Raw genomic sequence first — 22008 nt, 5'->3', positions numbered from 1 at the left:
GTACATTAATGATCGCACAGCCAAACAGTAAGGAATGTTGCTGTCAACAGTATTGCTATATTCATTGTCAAATTGTTCGTTATCAAAGGGTGTTTTTAATGATTTTGAATCAGCCATGTTAAAAGGATGTAGAATCTTCTCTGTGTATGCTTGCTGTGAAATAAACAAGCCAGACTCCCCTTGCACTGTTTATGTGTCTAAATTAAGTCTAAAGATTCCACAGTTATTTTTTATTCTGCCTTTAACGTATCTAAAAATGAGTTCACTGTATTTTGAGTTGTCCCTTCAATAAGTCCATCATCAACACAAATAGCAATCAGCAGTTTTTCTAGTTTGCTTTGTTGAATGTAAATGCAAGCATGTGCTATAGAATTAGTAAAGCCATTTTTTTCATGAATGAGTGAAACTTATTATTCCAGCAACAAGGTGATTGCATAAATCCATACAATGATTTCTTGAGGTGACAAACACGACCTGACCCATCATTGAAACCTCCTGGTTGAGTCATGTATATTTCTGTATTCAAGTCACCATAAAAAAATGCAGATCTAATGTTGAATTGACCAAGTTTCAAATTTTAGTCTACTGCAATTGCTATTACAGCAGAAGTAGCATCATAACAAGCAGCTGGGCTCAAAGCTTCACCATAATCAAGTCCGGCACATTTAAAAGTACCACGTGCAACCAGTTGAGCACAGTATTGATCAATCAGTCCATCAGGTCTATATTTAATACAAAGTACCAATTGATCATAGATAACTCGTTCTCCGTTATGCAGTTCTGCCAAGTCCTGGATATCGTTTTCTTCAAATGCCTTCATTTCATCTTTCATCGCATTAAATCTTTAATTGGAATTACTACTTTCCATATCTTTGTTGAAGTTTGTTGGTGCAAGCTATTTATGGATTTATTTCTGTCAGGTAAACTAATGCATTTGCTTGAGACTGCTGAGGCTTGTATCCTAATTCGTAGTCACTAAACATCACTGGGGGCTGTATTTCACAAACTGGACGTCAATTTGGTAACTCATTCGAATATTCTTTGTCACTAGTGCCAATCTGATCAACAATAGATTCACTTTTGTCTCCTGTTTCTTCAGGTATGGAATTCAATTACAACTCAACCGAATTTATAGTAGTACATAGCTTTCCTGCTTGAAAATCAACGTTGTGTGATTCCATCACGTGATGGTTTGATGGAATCCATAGTTTGTAACCAACTGTGTCATTCATGCAGCCAATGAAATGCTCAGGTATAGCTTTGTCATCAAACTTGGAATGAAATTCCTTTGGCATATAAGCATTGCATTGTGATCCAAAAATGCGTAGATCTCAAAAACTGTTAAACACTTTGCCATTTCACACTTTGAAAGTGTTTTACCTTCAACACTTGACTTCCCTGTATGATTGAGAAGAAAAATGACTGTGTCACATGCATGAGCCCCAAGTGATATAGGTAACTTGCTGGATGTTAACACCGAGCACGCTAATTCAATTACATGTCAGTTTGCATATTCAGCAACACCATTTTGCTCAGAAGTGTCTGGACATGTAAGGCGAAACTTAATACTAGTCTCACAGCACTGCAGCTTCCATGTTACAATTAAACTCTCCTCCACCATCAGACTGAAATACTTTTACCATATGACCAACAGCATCACACTCCTTCAAAAGTGTTTTCAAATTGTCAGCTACTTCAGATTTATTTCACATGAAATATATCGAATGAAATGAGAATAATCATATTTGAAATTTATGGAGTCAACAGACATTGGTCCATTAACGTCTGCTTCGATCAGCTCGTAGACAGTTTGTGGACGATCTCTGCGGTGGCTAAATCATTTGCAGTTGGATTTGCCAAGAACATATCCATCACAAAACGATGTGATATCAGGGCACTTACTCGATATACTGAAACAACAGAGCACATCTCGTACATGACATTTATCATGATGACCGGGTCTCTCATGCCAACATTGTAGTTGTTATTCTGATGCTGCTTAGTCAGTCATTACTTGTGAATCCAAAGGACAAACTCACATGTTCATAATATATGTTGGATCAACTAGTCTTCCTGTTGCGACTGTTTCAATATATTGCCATGTGATAACATACAGTATATACATATTGTGCAGCTTGACAGACAGAGAAAAGTTGATATCTGATATGAGGTACTTACCAGACATTTTCAAGCAAAACAGGTGTCCACCTTTTGTTTATGAAGATTTCACTATGAATACTGCCAGTCCATTGTGCAAAAATAACTTCATTGTCAGCTGTCTGTACACAGTGTGGAATCAGAAACTTTTCAAACATAGTGAAATGCAATTTATTTGATGAAATATGATGTGTTGTGCCAGAGTCTGAAATTCAAGAACCTGAACTATCAGGATTAACATGATAAAACAAGCTAGTGGCTATAAATGTATTTGGTTTGCTACTAACTTGTAAACTGAAACTTGAATTATTATTGTTCGTAGCCCTCGCTTTTATTACTTCTGCGCCCATGCACTTTCAGCAGTTTGTGATAATATGCCAGCTTTCTTGCAATACAGACATGTACAACATTCTTTCTTCTTTGACTTGCTCACCTCTGCTGCAGATTTCTTCTGTTTTTGATGTTGCTCCTCTGATTTTGATTTTACCTGAAAAGCACCAGTGCCTGTGTAGCCAGTGAATTCTCAGTTGAATGAAAATTCTCAATAAAAAGCTTTGTCTGCTAGGATTCAGGAACACTTTATTTATTTATTTATTTCATTCATGTTCTGTAGACCCATTAGCGATAAATCGTTTGGGTGTAGAACGTGTCATTTACCTAGAATTGAGACATTTGTTTATAATAATAGGTTGTACAATGAATAATATATCATCATGATCATTTAAGACTGATTATGCCTTTCAGCGTTCAGTCTGGAGTCCCCCTTATAAAATTCCTCCATGATCCCCTATTCAGTGCTAACATTGGTGCCTCTTCTGATGTTAAGCCTATTACTTCAAAATCATTCTTAACCGAATCCAGGTATCTTCTCCTTGGTCTACCCCGACTCCTCCTACCCTCTACTGCTGAACCCATGAGTCTCTTGGGTAACCTTGCTTCTCCCATGCGTGTAACATGACCCCACCATCTAAGCCTGTTCGCCCTGACTGCTACATCTATAGAGTTCATTCCCAGTTTTTTCTTTGATTTACTCATTGTGGACATCCTCCTGCCATTGTTCCCATCTACTAGTACCTGCAATCATCCTAGCTACTTTCATATCCGTAACCTCAACCTTATCGATAAGGTAACCTGAATCCACCCAGCTTTCACTCGCACACAACAAAGTTGGTCGAAAGATTGAACGGTGCACAGATAACTTAGTCTTGGTACTGACTTCCTTCTTGCAGAAGAGAGTAGATCGTAGCTGAGTGCTCACTGCATTAGCTTAGCTACACTTCACTTCCAGTTCCTTCACTATGTTGCCATCCTGTGAGAATATGCATCCTAAGTACTTGAAACCGTCCACCTGTTCTAATTTGTTCCTCCTATTTGGCACTCAATCCGTTTATATTTCTTTCCCACTGACATTACTTTCGTTTTGGAGATGATAATCTTCATACTATAGTCCTTACATTTCTGATCTAGCTCTGAAATATTACTTTGCAAACTTTCAATCGAATCTGCCATCACAACTAAGTCATCCGCACATGCAAGACTGCTTATTTTGTGTTCACAAATCTTAATCTCACCCAGCCAGTCTATTGTTTTCAACATATGATCCATAAATAATATGAACAACAGTGGAGACAGGTTGCAGCCTTGTCTTACCCCTGAAACTACTCTGAACCATGAACTCAATTTACCATCAACTCTAACTGCTGCTGACTATCTATTTAAAGACCTTTAACTGCTTGCAAAAGTTTGCCTCCTATTCCATAATCTCATAGAACAGACAATAACTTCCTCCTAGGCACCCGGTCATATGACTTTTCTAGATCTATAAAGCATAGATAAAATTCCCTGTTCCACTCGTAACACTTCTCCATTATTTGCCATAAGCTAAAGATCTGGTAACCTCTAAGAGGCCTAAACCCACACTGATTTTCATCCAATTGGTCCTCAACTATTACTCGCACTTTCCTTTCAGCAATACCTGAGAAGATTTTACCCACAACACTGATTAAAGAGATACCTCTGTAGTTGTTTCAATCTTTTCTGTTCCCATGTTTAAAGATTGGTGTGATTACTGCTTTTGTCCAGTCTGATGGAACCTGTCCCGACTTCCACACCATTTCAATTATCCTGTGTAGCCATTTAAGACCTGACATTCCACTGTATTTGATGAGTTTCGACTTAATTTCATCCACCCCAGCTGCTTTATTGCACTGCAATCTATTGATCATTTTCTCCACTTCCTCAAATGTGATCCTATTTCCATCATCATTCCTATCCCATTGTACATCGAAATCTGAAACATTACCGATCGTATTTTCACCTACACTGAGCAACTCTTCAAAATATTCCCTCCATCTGCCCAGGGCATCAACAGGATTCACCAGCAGTTTTCCTGACCTGTCCAAAATACTTGTCATTTCCTTCTTACCTCCCTTTCGAAGACTGCTAATTACACTCCAGAATGGTTTTCCAGCAGCTTGACCCAAAGTCTCCAACCTGTTTCCAAAGTCTTCCCACGATTTCTTCTTGGATGCTGTTTGGCTTTGTTTCTTTCTTCAACATAACTTTCTCTGTCTACCTGAGTTCTCGTATGTAGCCATTTTTGATACGCCTTCTTTTTCGTTTTACAGGCTGCCTTGACTGTGTCACTCCTCCAAGTTGTTTGCTTCCTCCTACCTTTACACACTAATGTTCCAAGACGTTCTTTAGCCACTTCTAGTACTGTGTCCCTGTACCTTGTCCATTCCTTTTCCAATGGCTGTAATTGACTACATTCAACTAACTGGTATCTTTCTGAGATCACTGTTATGTACTTGTGCCTGATTTCCTTATCATGAAGTTTCTCCACTCTTATTCTCCTACATATGGACCTGACCTCCTGCACTTTTGGCCTCACAACCCCAATTTCACTGCAGATTAAATAAGAATTCCCTGAATACACGTGTGTCTCTCACAGCCTTCCTGAATTCCTGATCTGTTATTATGTAGTCAATGACAGATCTGGTTCCCCTGCCTTCCCAAGTATACTGGTGAATGTTCTTATGCTTAAAAAAGGAGTTTGTGATTACTAAGCCCATACTGGCACAAAAATCCAAGAGTTGTTTCCTGTTCCTGTTGGCCTCCATATCCTCTCCGAATTTACCCATAACCATTTCATACCCTTCTGTTCGATTTCCAATCCTGGCATTAAAATCACCCAAGAGCAGAATACTGTCCTTGTCCTTTACTCTAACAACTACATCACTGAGTGAGTGCATCATAAAAACTATCCATCTTATCTTGATCTGTCCCTTCACAATGCGAATATACTGACACAATCCTAATTTTCTTGCTAGACACTGTCAAATCTATCCACATCAGTTGTTCGTTTACATACCTTATTGCAACTACGCTGGGTTCCATTTGTTTCCTGATGTAAAGCCCTACACCCCATTGTGCTATTCCTGCTTTGATTCCTGACAGGTAGACCTTGTATCCTCCCACTTCCTCTTCTTTCTCGCCCCTTACCTGAATGTCACTAACAGCTAAAACGTCCAACCCCATCTTACTTGCAGCCTCTGCCAGCTCTACCTTCTTCCCAGAGTAGCCCCCATTTATATTAATAGCTCCCCATCTCGTTACCATTCGTTTGCCGAGTCATATCTTAGGAGTCCGTGGTTTGTCAGTTAGAGGTGGGACTTTTCACCTCCAAAGGTCCGAGGCATTTTGCTCTGATTGTTGCCAGCATCATATTTAAAGTACCAGGGAAGCAGGTTGCTAGCCTTACTTGCCCTGGGTCCCATTGAGTTTTACCCCTAACTGTCGAGGGACTAACCGGTGGATTTGGTAGTCTTTGCTGTCTGAGCACAAAGGTGACCACGACTCAGAATATGTCCGAGATGCCCAGCCTTATTCCAAAGTAACTGGTATCCTGACTGTCTGGACCACTTACTTGGCCACTCATACATTGCCTGTGGTTCATGAACTATGACATGACAACAGGAACTCACACCATGAACCACTGAGTAATATATTACATAGAATTACATATAACATATTACATAGAAAAAAATGTTTACAAGAATTGTTTTTTGTAAAAAGTAACAAATTACATTGACCAGACTTACAATAAATCAAAATCAATTCACATATTCTCATACATAAATTCATCCAGTGAGTAAATGGTTTTGCTTAGAAGATACTGTTTAAGTTGATCTTTAAAAGTAGGTGGATCAGTAACTGACATTTTTATTGCCTGAAGGAGAGCATTAAATATTTTTATGCAAGAGTAGTGTACTCCTTTTTGCACCATACTTAGATTCTTTTGTTCAAGATGTACATCATTTTTTACCCTAGTGTCATAGTTATGATACATGCTGTTCATTTCAAAAAGGGAATGGTTTTTACACAAGAAATACATGAGGGAGAAAATGTATTGAGATGCTGTTGTGAGTATTCTCAGCTCTTGGAAGAGTTTCCTGCAGGAATGTCTGTAATTGACACCACACACAATCCCAATGACCCTTTTTTGGGCTATGAGGATTTTGTTTGCCTTTGGCTGGTTTCCCCAGAATATAATTCCATAGGCCATCAGTGCATGAAAATAACCAAAATAGGCAGCTTTCAAAGTATTTAAGTCACTGAAGGAAGCAATCGCACGAATAGTGTAAATTGCTGAGCTATACCGTGTCAGCCTGTAAAACTGATATTTGAATCCTAATGTTTTGAAAATACAATGGTGGAGTATCGTAAGAGGAAAAGTTGCATTTGGATTAATTTTGTGCAGTTCTCTCCAGAAGTCATGGAAAATGTTCACACATAGTGACGTGTGTTTTGTTATACACATGATGTCATCTTTTGATGTTTCTAAGAAACACTTGAAGAACGTATATAGCCACTGCAAATCAAGATTGTTCATATACTGACATAAGAGTGTCCCAAATGTCTTTTGCGTCAGTCTTCTTTCTTACATGAATAGCAGGTTCCTCTGCAGTTGCCGTTCCAATGATGCAAGCTACCTGAGCATTGTCCCGTTGCCAGTGCCGATTTGTGTCTGATGGTTCATCTCCTTCCGGTAATGACGAACATTGACATGTACCATCTCTAATCAAATAATGAGATTTTTTTTAAGAGATTTGAATCTGCCATTTCTGTATTCGCCACTGATCTTTACTTGAAAACTTGTGAATGTTTGTAGGACTGCTGTCACCACTCAGCTGAAGCATTGTGTCTGCTATTCCACAAGTCTTGCAGTCTCACAAATATCCTAGTAAACAGAAAAATAGTCTAGCGAATGAATACTATAATTCTCACAACCTGAAGTGTTTAAACCTGGGCCCGTAAACTGTTGTGGTGAACTTAGGATATAATTTTATAGCAAGAACACAACACTTTTAGGAAGAGTGATCTTTTTCCTTTAATATTTAAAAAGATGACACATAGCAACAAAAACCTCAAAGAGTAAAAGCATAAAAAAAATAAAAAGAAACTCTTAGGCACAAAGAATTTCACACAACATTGATTTATTTACTTTAACATCCTCCCTCTCTGAAAAAAAAAAAAAAAAATCACTACACACAGACATACACACTTATAGGTACTTGTTTTGAAAGATGTGGATCCTAACAGTATATGTTTTTTTGTTATTGACCTTTGTCTGTAATAGCTTATCTCTGTAGAAAGACAACAGTGAATATCATGAATACAACACATGAACTAAAAACAATCTGCTCATTGAATTGAAATACCTAAATTTGGTTAAAAAAGGAGTTTATTGCTCCAGAATTAAGCTGTTTAATGCACTATAACCACATATCAAATGCATTCATAAACAATTCCTAAAAGTCAAACATATTCTGAAAGAGTACTTAATAGAGAAATCTTTTTATATGGTGATAAATTCATGAGAGAAGAGGGATGCCACTACTAAACTTCCAATTGTTTCACTAGTACTTTTAATACCTTTTCTTTTGGGCACTATGATTGACATCCAAAAATTTGGTTTTTGGTATTTGTGTATTTCTTAATTTATTGTGATATTTAACTTAACTTTGCTTCCTGAATATATTACTGATCCTTCCTCAATGTAATACATTTAATTAGATGTATGTTATTTAATTTGATATCTTACTCATTGTATCTTTTATTGTATTTATGCAAGTTACATCTAAACTATGTACTATTTGATACAGTCCATATCCTTGCGATTGACTTGCTACCTGGATCTACTTACTAAACATGAAATAAATAAAAATAAAATTAAATATGTGTGTATGTATGTGTTTGTGTGTTTTGTCTTAGTAAAGCATACACATTGTTTATTGCTATATGTTTCATTTTTCTCTGTTGTTTTAGGGAGGTCTCTTCCAGTCCTTTGTGTTCATCTATTCCATTGGTACGGGCTAATGGAACACTTTAACCTGGATGTTGTCAGGATCTGGAAGTTATTTAGTAAGTATTAAATTATCAGTAGGATGTAAAAGGTAAAATAGCAGTTACCTAACTTCAAAATAATGTCTGACCTAACTTAAATAAAGTTTCTAGAAATGAGATTTTTTTCTCAAAGACAAGATGAAAACTTTTTTCCTTGGTAGCTTTGAGAATGTCCTACACAGTGTCAAGAGAAAATCATTAAAATTGTAAATCATTTATGTCAACAGTGTATTTTGCTGGTAGGCTCAGTTTTATTTTTTAATAGCTCCTCAATTTTGGACAAGCAGTTTAGTAGCTTTACTTAACATGGTATTAAGGTCTCAGACTTTTCTTCATTTACTTTGATTAAGAACTCTTTTTTTTTTCGGAGGTGGGGAAATCTTTACACAAGGATCTGCCTTTTCATGAACATCCCAGAAAACAGATATAAAAAAATTCAGGTTAAAGCATTATTTTCATCACAAACACCGTCATTATCTTGAATACATTGTTTTCTGATAAAACAAGTACATTGGCAACTACTCTCGGTGCTTGTCCTTGTGAATTAGAGAAGAGCCTAAATTACAAAATTAGTACAGATAAATGGAAAACCAGCTAACCAGTTTTTCTCACTAATCTTTACCTTCTTTTGCACACACACACACACACACACACACACACACACACACACACACACACACACACACACACACACACGGAACAGTAGTGTGTAAAAGTAGGATGAAGCAAACAGCTTGGTGGAATGATACAGTCAAGGCAGCCTGTAAAAGGAAAAAGAAGGCGTATCAAAAATGGCTACATACCAAACCCAGGTAGACAGAGAAAGTTATGTTGAAGAAAGAAACAAAGCCAAACAGATAATTGCAGCATCCAAGAAGAAATCGTGGGAAGACTTTGGAAACAGGTTGGAGACTTTGGGTCAAGCTGCTGGAAAACCATTCTGGAGTGTAATTAGCAGTCTTCGAAAGGGTAGTAAGAAGGAAATGTCAAGTATTTTGGACAGGTCAGGAAAACTGCTGGTGAATCCTGTGGATGTCTTGGGCAGATGGAGGGAATATTTTGAAGAGTTGCTCAATGTAGGTGAAAATGCGATCAGTAATGTTTCAGATTTCGAGGTAGAATGGGATAGGAATGATGATGGAAATAGGATCACATTTGAGGAAGTGGAGAAAATGGTCAGTAGGTTGCAGTGCAACAAAGCGGCTGGGGTGGATGAAATTAAGTCGGAACTCATCAAATACAGTGGAATGTCAGGTCTTAAATGGCTACACAGGATAATTGAAATGGCCTGGGAGTCGGGACAGGTTCCATCAGACTGCACAAAAGCAGTAATCACACCAATTTTTAAACATGGAAACAGAAAAGATTGTAACAACTACAGAGGTATCTCTTTAATCAGCGTTGTGGGTAAAATCTTCTCAGGTATTGTTGAAAGGAAAGTGCGAGTATTAGTTGAGGACCAATTGGATGAAAATCAGTGTGGGTTTAGGCCTCTTAGAGGTTGTCAGGACCAGATCTTTAGCTTACAGCAAATAATGGAGAAGTGTTATGAGTGGAACAGGGAATTGTATCTATGCTTTATAGATCTAGAAAAGTAATACGACCGGGTTCCTAGGAGTAAGTTATTGTCTGTTCTACAAGATTATGGAATAGGAGGCAAACTTTTGCAAGCAATTAAAGGTCTTTACATGGATAGTCAGGCAGCAGTTAGAGTTGACGGTAAATTGAGTTCATGGTTCAGAGTAGTTTCAGGGGTAAGACAAGGCTGCAACCTGTCTCCACTGTTGTTCACATTATTTATGGATCATATGTTGAAAACAATAGACTGGCTGTGTGAGATTAAGATATGTGAACACAAAATAAGCAGTCTTGCATGTGCGGATGACTTAGTTGTGATGGCAGATTCGATTGAAAGTTTGCAAAGTAATATTTCAGAGCTAGATCAGAAATGTAAGGACTATAGTATGAAGATTATCATCTCCAAAACGAAAGTAATGTCAGTGGGAAAGAAATATAAACGGATTGAGTGCCAAATAGGAGGGTCAAAGTTAGAACAAGTGGACGGTTTCAAGTACATAGGATGCATATTCTCACAGGATGGCAACATAGTGAAAGAACTGGAAGCGAGGTGTAGCAAAGCTAATGCAGTGAGCGCTCAGCTACGATCTACTCTCTTCTGCAAGAAGGAAGTCAGTACCAAGACTAAGTTATCTGTGCACCGTTCAATCTTTCGACCAACTTTGTTGTATGGGAGCGAAAGCTGGGGGGATTCAGGTTACCTTATCAACAAGGTTGAGGTTACGGATATGAAAGTAGCTAGGATGATTGCAGGTACTAGTAGATGGGAACAGTGGCAGGAGGGTGTCCACAATGAGTAAATCAAAGAAAAACTGGGAATGAACTCTATAGATGTAGCAGTCAGGGCGAACAGGCTTAGATGGTGGGGTCATGTTACACGCATGGGAGAAGCAAGGTTACCCAAGAGACTCATGGATTCAGCAGTAGAGGGTAGGAGGAGTCGGGGCAGACCGAGGAGAAGGTACCTGGATTCGGTTAAGAATGATTTTGAAAAAAAGAAAGATGATGAGACTTACCAAACAAAAGCGCTGGCAGGTCGTTAGACACACAAACATACACACAAAATTCTAGCTTTCGCAACCAACGGTTGCCTCGTCAGGAAAGAGGGAAGGAGAAGGAAAGACAAAAGGATATAGGTTTTAAGGGAGAGGGTAAGGAGTCATTCCAATCCCGGGAGCGGAAAGACTTACCTTAGTGGGAAAAAAGGACAGGTATACACTCGCGCACACACACACATATCCATCCACACATACACAGACACAAGCAGACATTTGTAAAGGCAAAGAGTAACACTCGTGCGCACACACACACATATCCATCCACACATACACAGACACAAGCAGACATTTGTAAAGGCAAAGAGTAACTCTTTGCCTTTACAAATGTCTGCTTGTGTCTGTGTATGTGTGGATGGATATGTGTGTGTGTGTGTGTGTGCGAGTGTATACCTGTCCTTTTTTCCCCCTAAGGTAAGTCTTTCCGCTCCCGGGATTGGAATGACTCCTTACCCTCTCCCTTAAAACCCATATCCTTTTGTCTTTCCTTCTCCTTCCCTCTTTCCTGACGAGGCAACCGTTGGTTGCGAAAGCTAGAATTTTGTGTGTATGTTTGTGTTTGTTTGTGTGTCTATCGACCTGCCAGCGCTTTTGTTTGGTAAGTCTCATCATCTTTCTTTTTAGATATATTTTTCCCACGTGGAATGTTTCCCTCTATTATATTCATATATATATATATATATATACCTAAAAACAAAGATGATGTGACTTACCAAATGAAAGTGCTGGCAGGTCGACAGACACACAAACGTACACACAAAATTCAAGCTTTCGCAACAAACTGTTGCCTCTTCAGGAAAGAGGGAAAGACGAAAGGATGTGGGTTTTAAGGGAGAGGGTAAGAAGTCATTCCAGTCCCGGGAGCGGAAAGACTTACCTTAGGGGGAAAAAAGGACGGGTATACACTCGCGCACACACACACATATCCATCCACACATATACAGACACAAGCAGACATATTTAAAGACAAAGAGTTTGGGTAGAGATGTCAGTCGAGGCAGAAGTGCAGAGGCAAAGATGTTTTTGAATGACAGGTGAGGTATGAGTGGCGGCAACTTGAAATTAGCGGAGATTGAGGCCTGGTGGATAACGGGAAGAGAGGATATATTGAAGAGCAAGTTCCCATCTCCGAAGTTCGGATAGGTTGGTGTTAGTGGGAAGTATCCAGATAACCCGGACGGTGTAACACTGTGCCAAGATGTGCTGGCCGTGCACCAAGGCATGTTTAGCCACAGGGTGATCCTCATTACCAACAAACACTGTCTGCCTGTGTCCATTCATGCGAATGGACAGTTTGTTGCTGGTTATTCCCACATAGAATGCATCACAGTGTAGGCAGGTCAGTTGGTAGATCACATGGGTGCTTTCACACGTGGCTCTGCCTTTGATTGTGTACACCTTCCGGGTTACAGGACTGGAGTAGGTGGTGGTGGGAGGGTGCATGGGACAGGTTTTACACCGGGGGCGGTTACAAGGGTAGGAGCCAGAGGGTAGGGAAGGTGGTTTGGGGATTTCATAGGGATGAACTAAGAGGTTACGAAGGTTAGGTGGACGGCGGAAAGACACTCTAGGTGGAGTGGGGAGGATTTCATGAAGGATGGATCTCATTTCAGGGCAGGATTTGAGGAAGTCGTATCCCTGCTGGAGAGCCACATTCAGAATCTGATCCAGTCCCGGAAAGTATCCTGTCACAAGTGGGGCACTTTTGTGGTTCTTCTGCGGGAGGTTCTGGGTTTGAGAGGATGAGGAAGTGGCTCTGGTTATTTGCTTCTGTACCAGGTCGGGAGGGTAGTTGCGGGATGCGAAAGCTGTTGTCAGGTTGTAGGTGTAATGCTTCAGGGATTCCGGACTGGAGCAGATTCGTTTGCCACGAAGACCTAGGCTGTAGGGAAGGGACCGTTTGATGTGGAATGGGTGGCAGCTGTCGTAATGGAGGTACTGTTGCTTGTTGGTGGGTTTGATGTGGACGGACGTGTGAAGCTGGCCATTGGACAGGTGAAGGTCAACATCAAGGAAAGTGGCATGGGATTTGGAGTAGGACCAGGTGAATCTGATGGAACCAAAGGAGTTGAGGTTGGAGAGGAAATTCTGGAGTTCTTCTTCACTGTGAGTCCAGATCATGAAGATGTCATCAATAAATCTGTACCAAACTTTGGGTTGGCAGGCCTGGGCAACCATGAAGGCTTCCTCTAAGCGACCCATGAATAGGTTGGCGTACGAGGGGGGCCATCCTGGTACAGCCATGGGTACCAGGATATGATACACACATATTACAAGCATCCAAAATGATTTTTTCCCCACACAAACGGGCCTCATTTATGCATCCACTACTAAATGTTGAACCTTAACAGAACTGAATTAGATTGCAGAACCACGCCAATGTAATAAAAATATGCAATATCTCACGTATTGAAAACTGCAGATGAACTTTTTGTTGTCCCATGTCTCAAAAGCTAAAATGAACTGTCAGATACCCTAAGTCATGGCTCTCTATACTAAACTTTCTTATGGTGCTGGTAACATGACACTATACATTCTGTCTGTGTGTAGTTTTACTGATTTCTCATGTGATCCCTCCTTTTTGTACAAGAGGCCACTTCACATATTCATGGAACTTGCACACACATATAAATGTGTTGTTGATTACACACAGATAAATAAATTATGTTTTAAATGATAGACAAGTGGCTGGTAAAAGAAATGATTGGACTGAGTAAATTTTGCAGGACATTCCTAAAAATTAAGTAGAAATGTTCTAGAATCTTTACAGAACAGTAAATATATGATGCAGAAATTATTGTGTGAGCAAAACCCACACTTCCTTGTTAGAAAAATATTGAATTTTGTGTCATGAGAAAACAAAAATATACATTAGATATGAAATTTTTATAATGAAATGAATGCTAACTAGCACTACCATAGAATTAACACAACTTGCTTGAATTATCAACTTGCAGTAAAAGAAAAGTGAAATATATAAAAAATGGCAGTAGAAATGTGTTTTTTTTATACTTTTATTCATATTGATAATTTAATAAAAATTGTGAGTACATTGCTCCAGAACCAAAATCAAATCCTGATTCTTCATTATGTCTATTCATGAGATACAGCTTTTACCTGCAAGCTAATTTGTGACATCTGTCACCAAGTATGGTAAAATAATGGACCTTTTACATTGAAGGAGCTGGCAAAATATTCATGTCAGAGGACTGCTTAATTTAAATTCAGACTATCAAGTTGTGTTATCTTTTAAAATAACAAGATAGAGATGTCTAGAAAAATACTTTCTGTTTATTGTAAAATAAAAGAAAGAATGACAGCATTCCGCACTTACTCTGATAAGCATTACTTGTGTATTACCAACTTTTGCAGACTCTGTCATAACCTGGTACTATCATTTGTATAGCTCTGTGATGTGCACCTGTTCTGAAAGACAATGATCAGTGATTCAGTAGAAAAGTGTGATTGAGTGTACTATGTGAGCTGACAGTGTTCCTTTCATTCATTTGCATATAATATATTTCTGATTATGTCTGGAACATTCTGTGATAACGTGCCATTAAGAAGTTTGTTTTGTGGATTTCACCTTTTTTATTTGAATGATCTACCTCATCATCTAAACATACTGTCACTTACAAGTTTTAATGTTGAATTATGGAAAATTGAATTATTATACATACCCCCCAGTCAGTAGATTTGCTACCAGAAAACTCTTTCTGGTAGCACTCTCAGCGCAACTGCCTTTGCAGCATTGCTGCGTTGTCATACAGCACATCTACCTGTTGCATGTGTATGACACTCTGGGAACAAGAGGTCAATGTTAGTTTGTTGTTTGAACTTGCCTGTTACCAATTATGTAGTTAGAGAGTGTGGACATATCTTTAAGTAAAATGAGACACTGTGTTCAGTAGGGGTTGGAGTTGGAAAAATGAAATTGTGAAGTGCTATGGATTGGAGCATTTTTTCATCTAATCTGAATGGTTTGTACTGCACATACTTACTTTTATTTGTTGCAGCACTGGTTGAAGCTGGCTATCATAGTACAAATCCTTACCACAATTCAATTCATGCAACAGATGTCACCCAAGCCATGCATTGTTTTCTGCAGGAGGAGAAGGTACAAATAACTTCTGTATTATGTTTATATCTTAAGCTAAAATATATATCTCAGAACTGTTGAAAACTGTACTGTTCATTGCATTTAGCCACTTTGAAGATTTGATTTCAGTCTATGGGAAATGAGGTTGCAGTTTAAAGAGCTGTCATGCTACAATTTCTAATTAGTTACTTATGAAATTTCTATATATTCTCTCTCTCTCTCTCTCTCTCTCTCTCTCGTGTGTCTTATAGCATGAAAGCTCTTTAAACCTCTTAAACCTCAACCTCGTTGCATATGTGCACACTTCTTTGTTTCTTTAGTAAAATAATTAGTTATCATTTGCCTTAAAATGCTATCTGTCTTTATCTTTCAAACAAATGCAACTTTCCACAGAAAATGTCCCCAATGTGTACAAGAATCAAGTATGAATTAGGATACCATATATAGAAGTTTCTAAAATGAATAATTACTGATAAGAAATCATATTTACTATCAGAGACAGTGGCGGATGGAAGACAAGGAAGCCGAGACTGTGTTACTACAAATCTTACGTACCTCTCAAAGAAATGTAACCATTGAGATGTTTTTATTTGTTGATTGTGTAATTTCATGTTTCATTATTAATAATGGAGAAAAACCACTAGGTAATTTCAATATGTATCAAACTACTAATTTTATAAATTGAGTTGTGGCCATCATTAGTTATTTTGTCTCAGAAACAACTCATTGGCCACATGTGTGGGTAGACAGAAGGGCATATCACTAAACTCTTCACCACTACTGATGGAAATGGATTAGTTTTGACAGCGTTGCAAGGGACATGAAGTGGAAAGAAATTATGTGGGGTAAAAAGAAGTTCCTGGAATTTGTATCCTGATTGATACTACAAATTCCAGAAAAAAATAAATTTATAAAACTGTAAAAATTACTGGAGACGGAATGGCTAACTTGCACTTACTTCCAGGAAATGAAACTCCTATTACTGTCAATAGAAACATGTAAAATAGAAAAAAGTTTTTAAAGTTTCAGAACTATTTAATTTTTGTTCTTTAGTAAACAAAGAGGGATTGGCCAGTGAATATTGGGAAAGAAGGGGAAGGGTGGGGAATGGGCAAAGTTGGTGGTGACTGATACTGTAGATCGAGAGAGTCATCCCTGTGAAGGACGAATTGTTGCAAGAATTGGCCAAGTACAAGTAGGATTCTAACTCTGCAGGCTCTGTACAAACTTGATTATGTATGTAGATGTAGCATTGACATATAAGCTTAAATTTTTTTACACTACCAAGGTACTGTAGACATTAGTATGTGACAAAAATTTCAATTTAATATGTCTTCCCACTACTGAGAGAAAAAGGTTTCTTAAAAGTCAGACAGATGGACAGACAACAAAGTGATCCTATAAGTGTCTCGTTTTTGCCAAGTGAGGCATGGAACCTTAGAAATGAAGGAATTTTTGGAAGAAAAATGAATTAATCTTTTATCTAAGAGATGGAAGATCGTTAAATGTGTTGTCTCGCAAGTTACTGAAATGATGGTTGAGCTACCTTATTTTATGGACTATAAGACATTGTGGGATATAAGACACACTGTAATTTTCAGTCAGGTTTCTAAAAAATAACATTTTTATCATTTTTATGCCCGCCCCCTGTAGCTGAGTGGTCAGCGCGACTGACTGTTTATTTATTTATTTCTTCCATTTGATCTGATGGTACACAGTGTGTTACAGATGTTGGAAAATGTCAGTTAATATTGTTAACATGTATTAACATACAGTATCATAATGTATTATATTGCAAAGATTGGTTAAGTTTACTTCACTCCATTGTTCAATGTTTTCAGTTTAACATAAACAGTAAGATTACTGTTATAGGTATTCATTTATAGAGTAAAAACAGCGACACAACAAATATGACTTCATGGCTTTGCTAAATTTTATGTTGTCTTCGATGGACTTAATACTAGTGGGAAGATTGTTGAACAGTTTGGAGGCCCATGTGGAAAGCTCCCTTTTTACACAGTTGAGTGTTTGTACGTAAAACATGCAGATTTGAGTTTTCCTGTCCTTCCTAAGGGCCCAGGTTCGATTCAAGGCTGGGTCGGAGATCTTCTCCTCTCAGGGACTGGGTGTTGTGTTGTCCTAATCATCCTCATTTCATCCCCATCGCTGCGCAAGTTGCCGAAGTGGCGTCAAATCAAAAGCATTGCACCTGTCGAACGGTCTACCCAATGGGAGGCCCTAGTCACACGACATTTATTTTATTTATCATTTTTATTATTAGATTGTAAAGCCAGACGAAAAAAGATTCTTAGTTTATAAAACCTAACTGACATTCAAAATCCCTAAAAATCACCATCTTCTAGTTTTGGCCAGTTTGCATTCAGTCCTCTAATTGCACATTTAGCTTTCCTCAGTTATTTATTTATTTTTTCATTTCTTCCATACTAGCCCACCAATCCCAAATGGTTTCTCCTGTTCATGGAGGGCCGAGATGCCACTCAGCTGCTGTGTCTCCATGTTGTTCTGCATATTCTATTACTCTCAATTTATAGCCCATATCATATTAATCCTTTTTACTTTTTTCCATTACGAAAATAGTTACTAACAAACATTTTCTATTGTTACTGATAGCACACATCATTTTAAAATTCAAGTTCACTGGTGCTGTAAACTGCAGTTATATATCACAGGCTAGAAGTCTGGGTTTGTGATGATGGGGCTGGAGAGCAACAGTGTTAACAAGTTTGTGAATCCCTGTAACTCATATTCATCACATTGGTGCACTGGTACTGCCAGTGTTGCCAGATAGGGATAGGTTTCCCACAGCATCAAATGTATGCCCATTTTAAGACTGGCAGGAAGTTTAAATCACACATTTGACTTTTTATAATAATTTTTAGTATAAGATGCACCTGAATTTTGCAGTTTGTTGTACAAAGCAGAAAATTTAAAAATAAAAGTGAATTACTAAATATAATGAGGGATTTAAAGTGATAAGAGGGACATCATTCTATTTGCGGTTTCAAATAAAACTACATTAATTTTTGCTTCATAAAACTAGGTTTCTTATGTTCCCATACATAAAGTGCCTTGTGAAGTGTAAAAGAGTTCTGAGAAACGTACAGGAAAACCCACATACAATGTTTGAGTATCTGAGCATTTGGCATTGCCAGAGGTCATGCCTAGTAACTAAAAAGTATATGAAGGAAAAAATGAGAACGTAAATATAGTGGAGATATGTGCAAAGAAGAAAAAAATCAACATTCCTGCACATAATTGTGGGAAACGATACAAATAAAATAAGACAGTAGAACCTGAAAAACTGTGAACAAAGGGTTGTCAGAAGAGGAAAGAAAATAAAATTACTCTCAGAGAGACACTTTCTATAGCAGGTAATGAAAAGAAGGTGGAAAATGGGATATAGGGAAAATGAAGAAGCAACAGTGTAGACTGATGAGAGGTTGTTCCATAGCGGGATTGTTGTGGATGACCATTGGCATTTAAAAATGATAGGGAGCATTAGCCCAAGAATATAAGGAGATTAGTCACAAATTTTTTTAAAACTGAAGTCGACTGGACCATGGCTCTACAAATACAATCTGCAAAGTACTAATGTTTCACTAATAGAATAACAGTTTGTCCATTTTTAGCAACAAGATCCTCAGGGTCATTACCAGTGTTTTAAAATCATGGTTGTTAAGAGACAAATGGAATAGGCAGACGGACTTCAATGAAAGAGTTGTAGAATGTTCACCGGTAATGGCCAGGCTTTGACACTGAAGATGAAGGCATGCTGTAATTGGCTAGTGCAATTTGTGACAAGATTAAGGTATATAGTGACCATGCATACAGGTTCAGCTGGCCACATCTTCCATGGTATGGCAGGGCAAAGGCAATGGGCACTGCCTTTCTTTGGCAGCTGCTAGCACTGGATGTCAGGAATGGGTAGCAGTGATGCTCCTATGACATCCAGGAAGTGTCCATGTCCTTATCTCGATGCTAAGTGCACCTCAAATGATCTCTTTACATTCTCCAGAGTTGTCTCCCAGAGCATGGTCACCCATCCAGTTGGTCAGCTCATATACCTCTCCTAGCCAACAAATTATTGTACAACATCCTTTGTTAAATATTTTGTATTGGCCACAACTCTTACAGTTGGAAGACCACATACAGATGCTAAAGAAGGTATTTATAATAAGCATCCCCACACATGGCAAACTGCATGATGTCCCACATCCTGCAGACTGGTTTCTTTGTCATCTCTACCTTCGTCTGGAAAGGTCTTCTTATCTCCAGTCTGACTATGTGCGTTTGCGTCTGCACCGCTTCCACTCTTCTCAACAGTAAAAAGACACAGGGTGTCATGATTTTTACACTCCTTCAGTGTTTGCATGTCCATGTCTATAACTGAAGACGCAGGAATATGTGGCAATAATTGTTGTGTAAACCACCTTTTGAAGACTCTGTGTGTCATTTCACAGTTCTAATCTTCAGAATTCTTCACCTTTTACGTCTTAAAAGTCAGCTTACCCTGGGGAATAAACCCAGTATCTGCTGATCTGAAATGAAGCACTATAATTCTGCTACCCTTACCAACAGGACTTTTGATCTGCCACACCCATTGCTCATTTTCCAGCACATAGCCCTTGCGTGGTTCTGATTAACGGAAGTTTAAACTAAGTAATAAATTCGAGATGTGCCAGCTTTTCTGATCTCCTGTGTTGTTCTCAAAAATACAGTCCTCTTAGCTACAATATCACTTCATTCCATTAATAATATCCTACTGTCATTCATTATCCGATACCTGAACCCCATGTCTTTCAGTATCCTCAACATGGTCCATTTGTTTCCGTTAAAAGTTTCAGCTTCTTTCATACGTGAAACTAGTTTCTCTGCTGTTGGATACTCGCCTTCAGCATACATGCTGAACACTATGCAACGCAAAATGTTTTTCACAGCATCATCTAGCTCACCCACTTCTTTTTTGCGGTTGTGTTGTTTCCCTGGTGATTTAGAAACAGCTGAGGTGGAGGCTTGCATAGACATCTTAGCTTCACTGGGTATTCTCTGAACAGTCCTCAAACCAACACAACAGGCTTCAGCTGTCTGCTCCTGGCATTTGGCAATGGCACGACCCACGCCCTGTGCCGGCATGGATTCAGTGGAAGATTCTCTCTTTAAGTATTGGTACACATGGAACACTATTCCTCTTGTCTGTTTGTGTAGAACTTGGTGTGATTGCATACCATGACTCATAATGAACACTATGAAGGCAGTCAGCACTCGGCATGGAACACTATGACTGAAATAAAAAGTTAGAACTTCCAAACACAGCACGACCCACACAGAACAAAGACAAGAATGTCACTGGCATGCGATTGCCTTTGAGTCACATGGTACACTTCTGCATGCTTCTGCGCATCCAACCCTCACCTGCCTTCGTAGCTGCTCTCGACTCTGGTCTTGTATAAATTCTTCTGTGCTCTGTCCTGGCAGATGTAATAGGCAAACTGTTATGTTTCTTAGGGAAACATGCGCAAAACAGAATGATATGTACACAGTAAGTTTCTGATAAACATTGGCAGTATCAAGGCATTTTTAAGAGGTTTACTGTCTCAAGTTATATGAGCCCTGTCTTCATCTTACGGCATGTAATAGGCCTGCTCCACAAGACCTCTCTTGAACCAACCAAGAGAAACTCTCAGTGCCATGTCAAGCTGCGTTACATTACCTTGTAACTCTCTGTAGACTGAAGGTAATGGCTGATATTATTTTAGGAGACTGGCTGGCAGTTGGGAAAAAAGCCATTGCTGCATTAATGTTAGGGGTAGTCACTGATATAAAAGAAGGTTGTGGACTGTGAATATTCTGTAAATAGCCATGTTATGTAAGGGTTGATTAATGACAGTAATAATAATAATAATAATAATAATAATAATAATAATAATTATGCAGCATAGAAAAGTGGTATTCCTGATAATGGAGTTCATCCTTTGACTAACAAGTGTATCAATCTGTGCTTAAAAAGATTTTTGTCAGGGGTACTTCATGTTATTTAACTACCAGTTACGGTTGCTGTTTTAATGTTTTCACATAAAATATTCATCAATTACAAAAACTAAAAATTCATATCTATCAGGGATGTTTCAGCAGTAAACAGTGATTCAGTTTTTATGTCCACTCCAGATTAGTTAAAATTTAACAAGAACTTCATTACGACAGTCTTGTCCTTATCCACTGTAAGTATATTCATGATTAGATATTCTGTGATCAGGTCAAAGTTCTCTTTATTATTTTGCAATGCTACGAGGGTTGTTCAATAAGTAACGTGTTTTCTCAGAAGATATTTGTTGCTAAGTGTCAGAATTTGGTGACAATATACATCAACATGTCTTGTATCCTATTTTTCTACGTACTCTCCATCTCATTCTATGGCCGTATGTCAATGTTGTGGAAGAGCATGTATTCCCTGTTGGTAAATGTTCTTGTCCTGTAGGCACAGCCACATTTTCACTGCATGACTGACACTCTTGTCATCTTCAAAGTGTGTTCCACATAGATAATCTTTTAGCGGCCCAAAGAGATGGAAGTCTGAGGGTGCCAGGTCTGGACTGTAGGGTGGATGAGGCAATGGTGTCCAACCCAATTTGGCGATATGTTCCCGGGTTTTCAGACTTGTGTGTGGACATGCGTTATCATGTTGAAGTAAGA

At 38.5% G+C, this 22008-nt stretch overlaps 1 protein-coding gene across 3 annotated transcripts in view; it reads left to right on the top strand.

Annotated features, from left to right (window-relative positions):
• Window positions 1-22008, top strand: part of LOC126188835 (cAMP-specific 3',5'-cyclic phosphodiesterase 4A-like) — a 323773-nt gene that overhangs the window by 58084 nt on the left and 243681 nt on the right. For all 3 annotated transcript variants that reach the window (XM_049930451.1, XM_049930450.1, XM_049930449.1), the window contains exons 3-4: window positions 8488-8583; window positions 15215-15315. In XM_049930451.1, the coding sequence (XP_049786408.1) occupies window positions 8488-8583; window positions 15215-15315 (197 nt within the window). The remainder of the gene's footprint in view (window positions 1-8487; window positions 8584-15214; window positions 15316-22008) is intronic.

The sequence above is a fragment of the Schistocerca cancellata genome, chromosome 5, assembly GCF_023864275.1.
Source record: "Schistocerca cancellata isolate TAMUIC-IGC-003103 chromosome 5, iqSchCanc2.1, whole genome shotgun sequence".
Classification (NCBI taxonomy): domain Eukaryota; kingdom Metazoa; phylum Arthropoda; class Insecta; order Orthoptera; family Acrididae; genus Schistocerca; species Schistocerca cancellata.
Note: the sequence above shows the minus strand (reverse complement) of the source record. Positions and strands in the feature narration are given on the sequence as shown.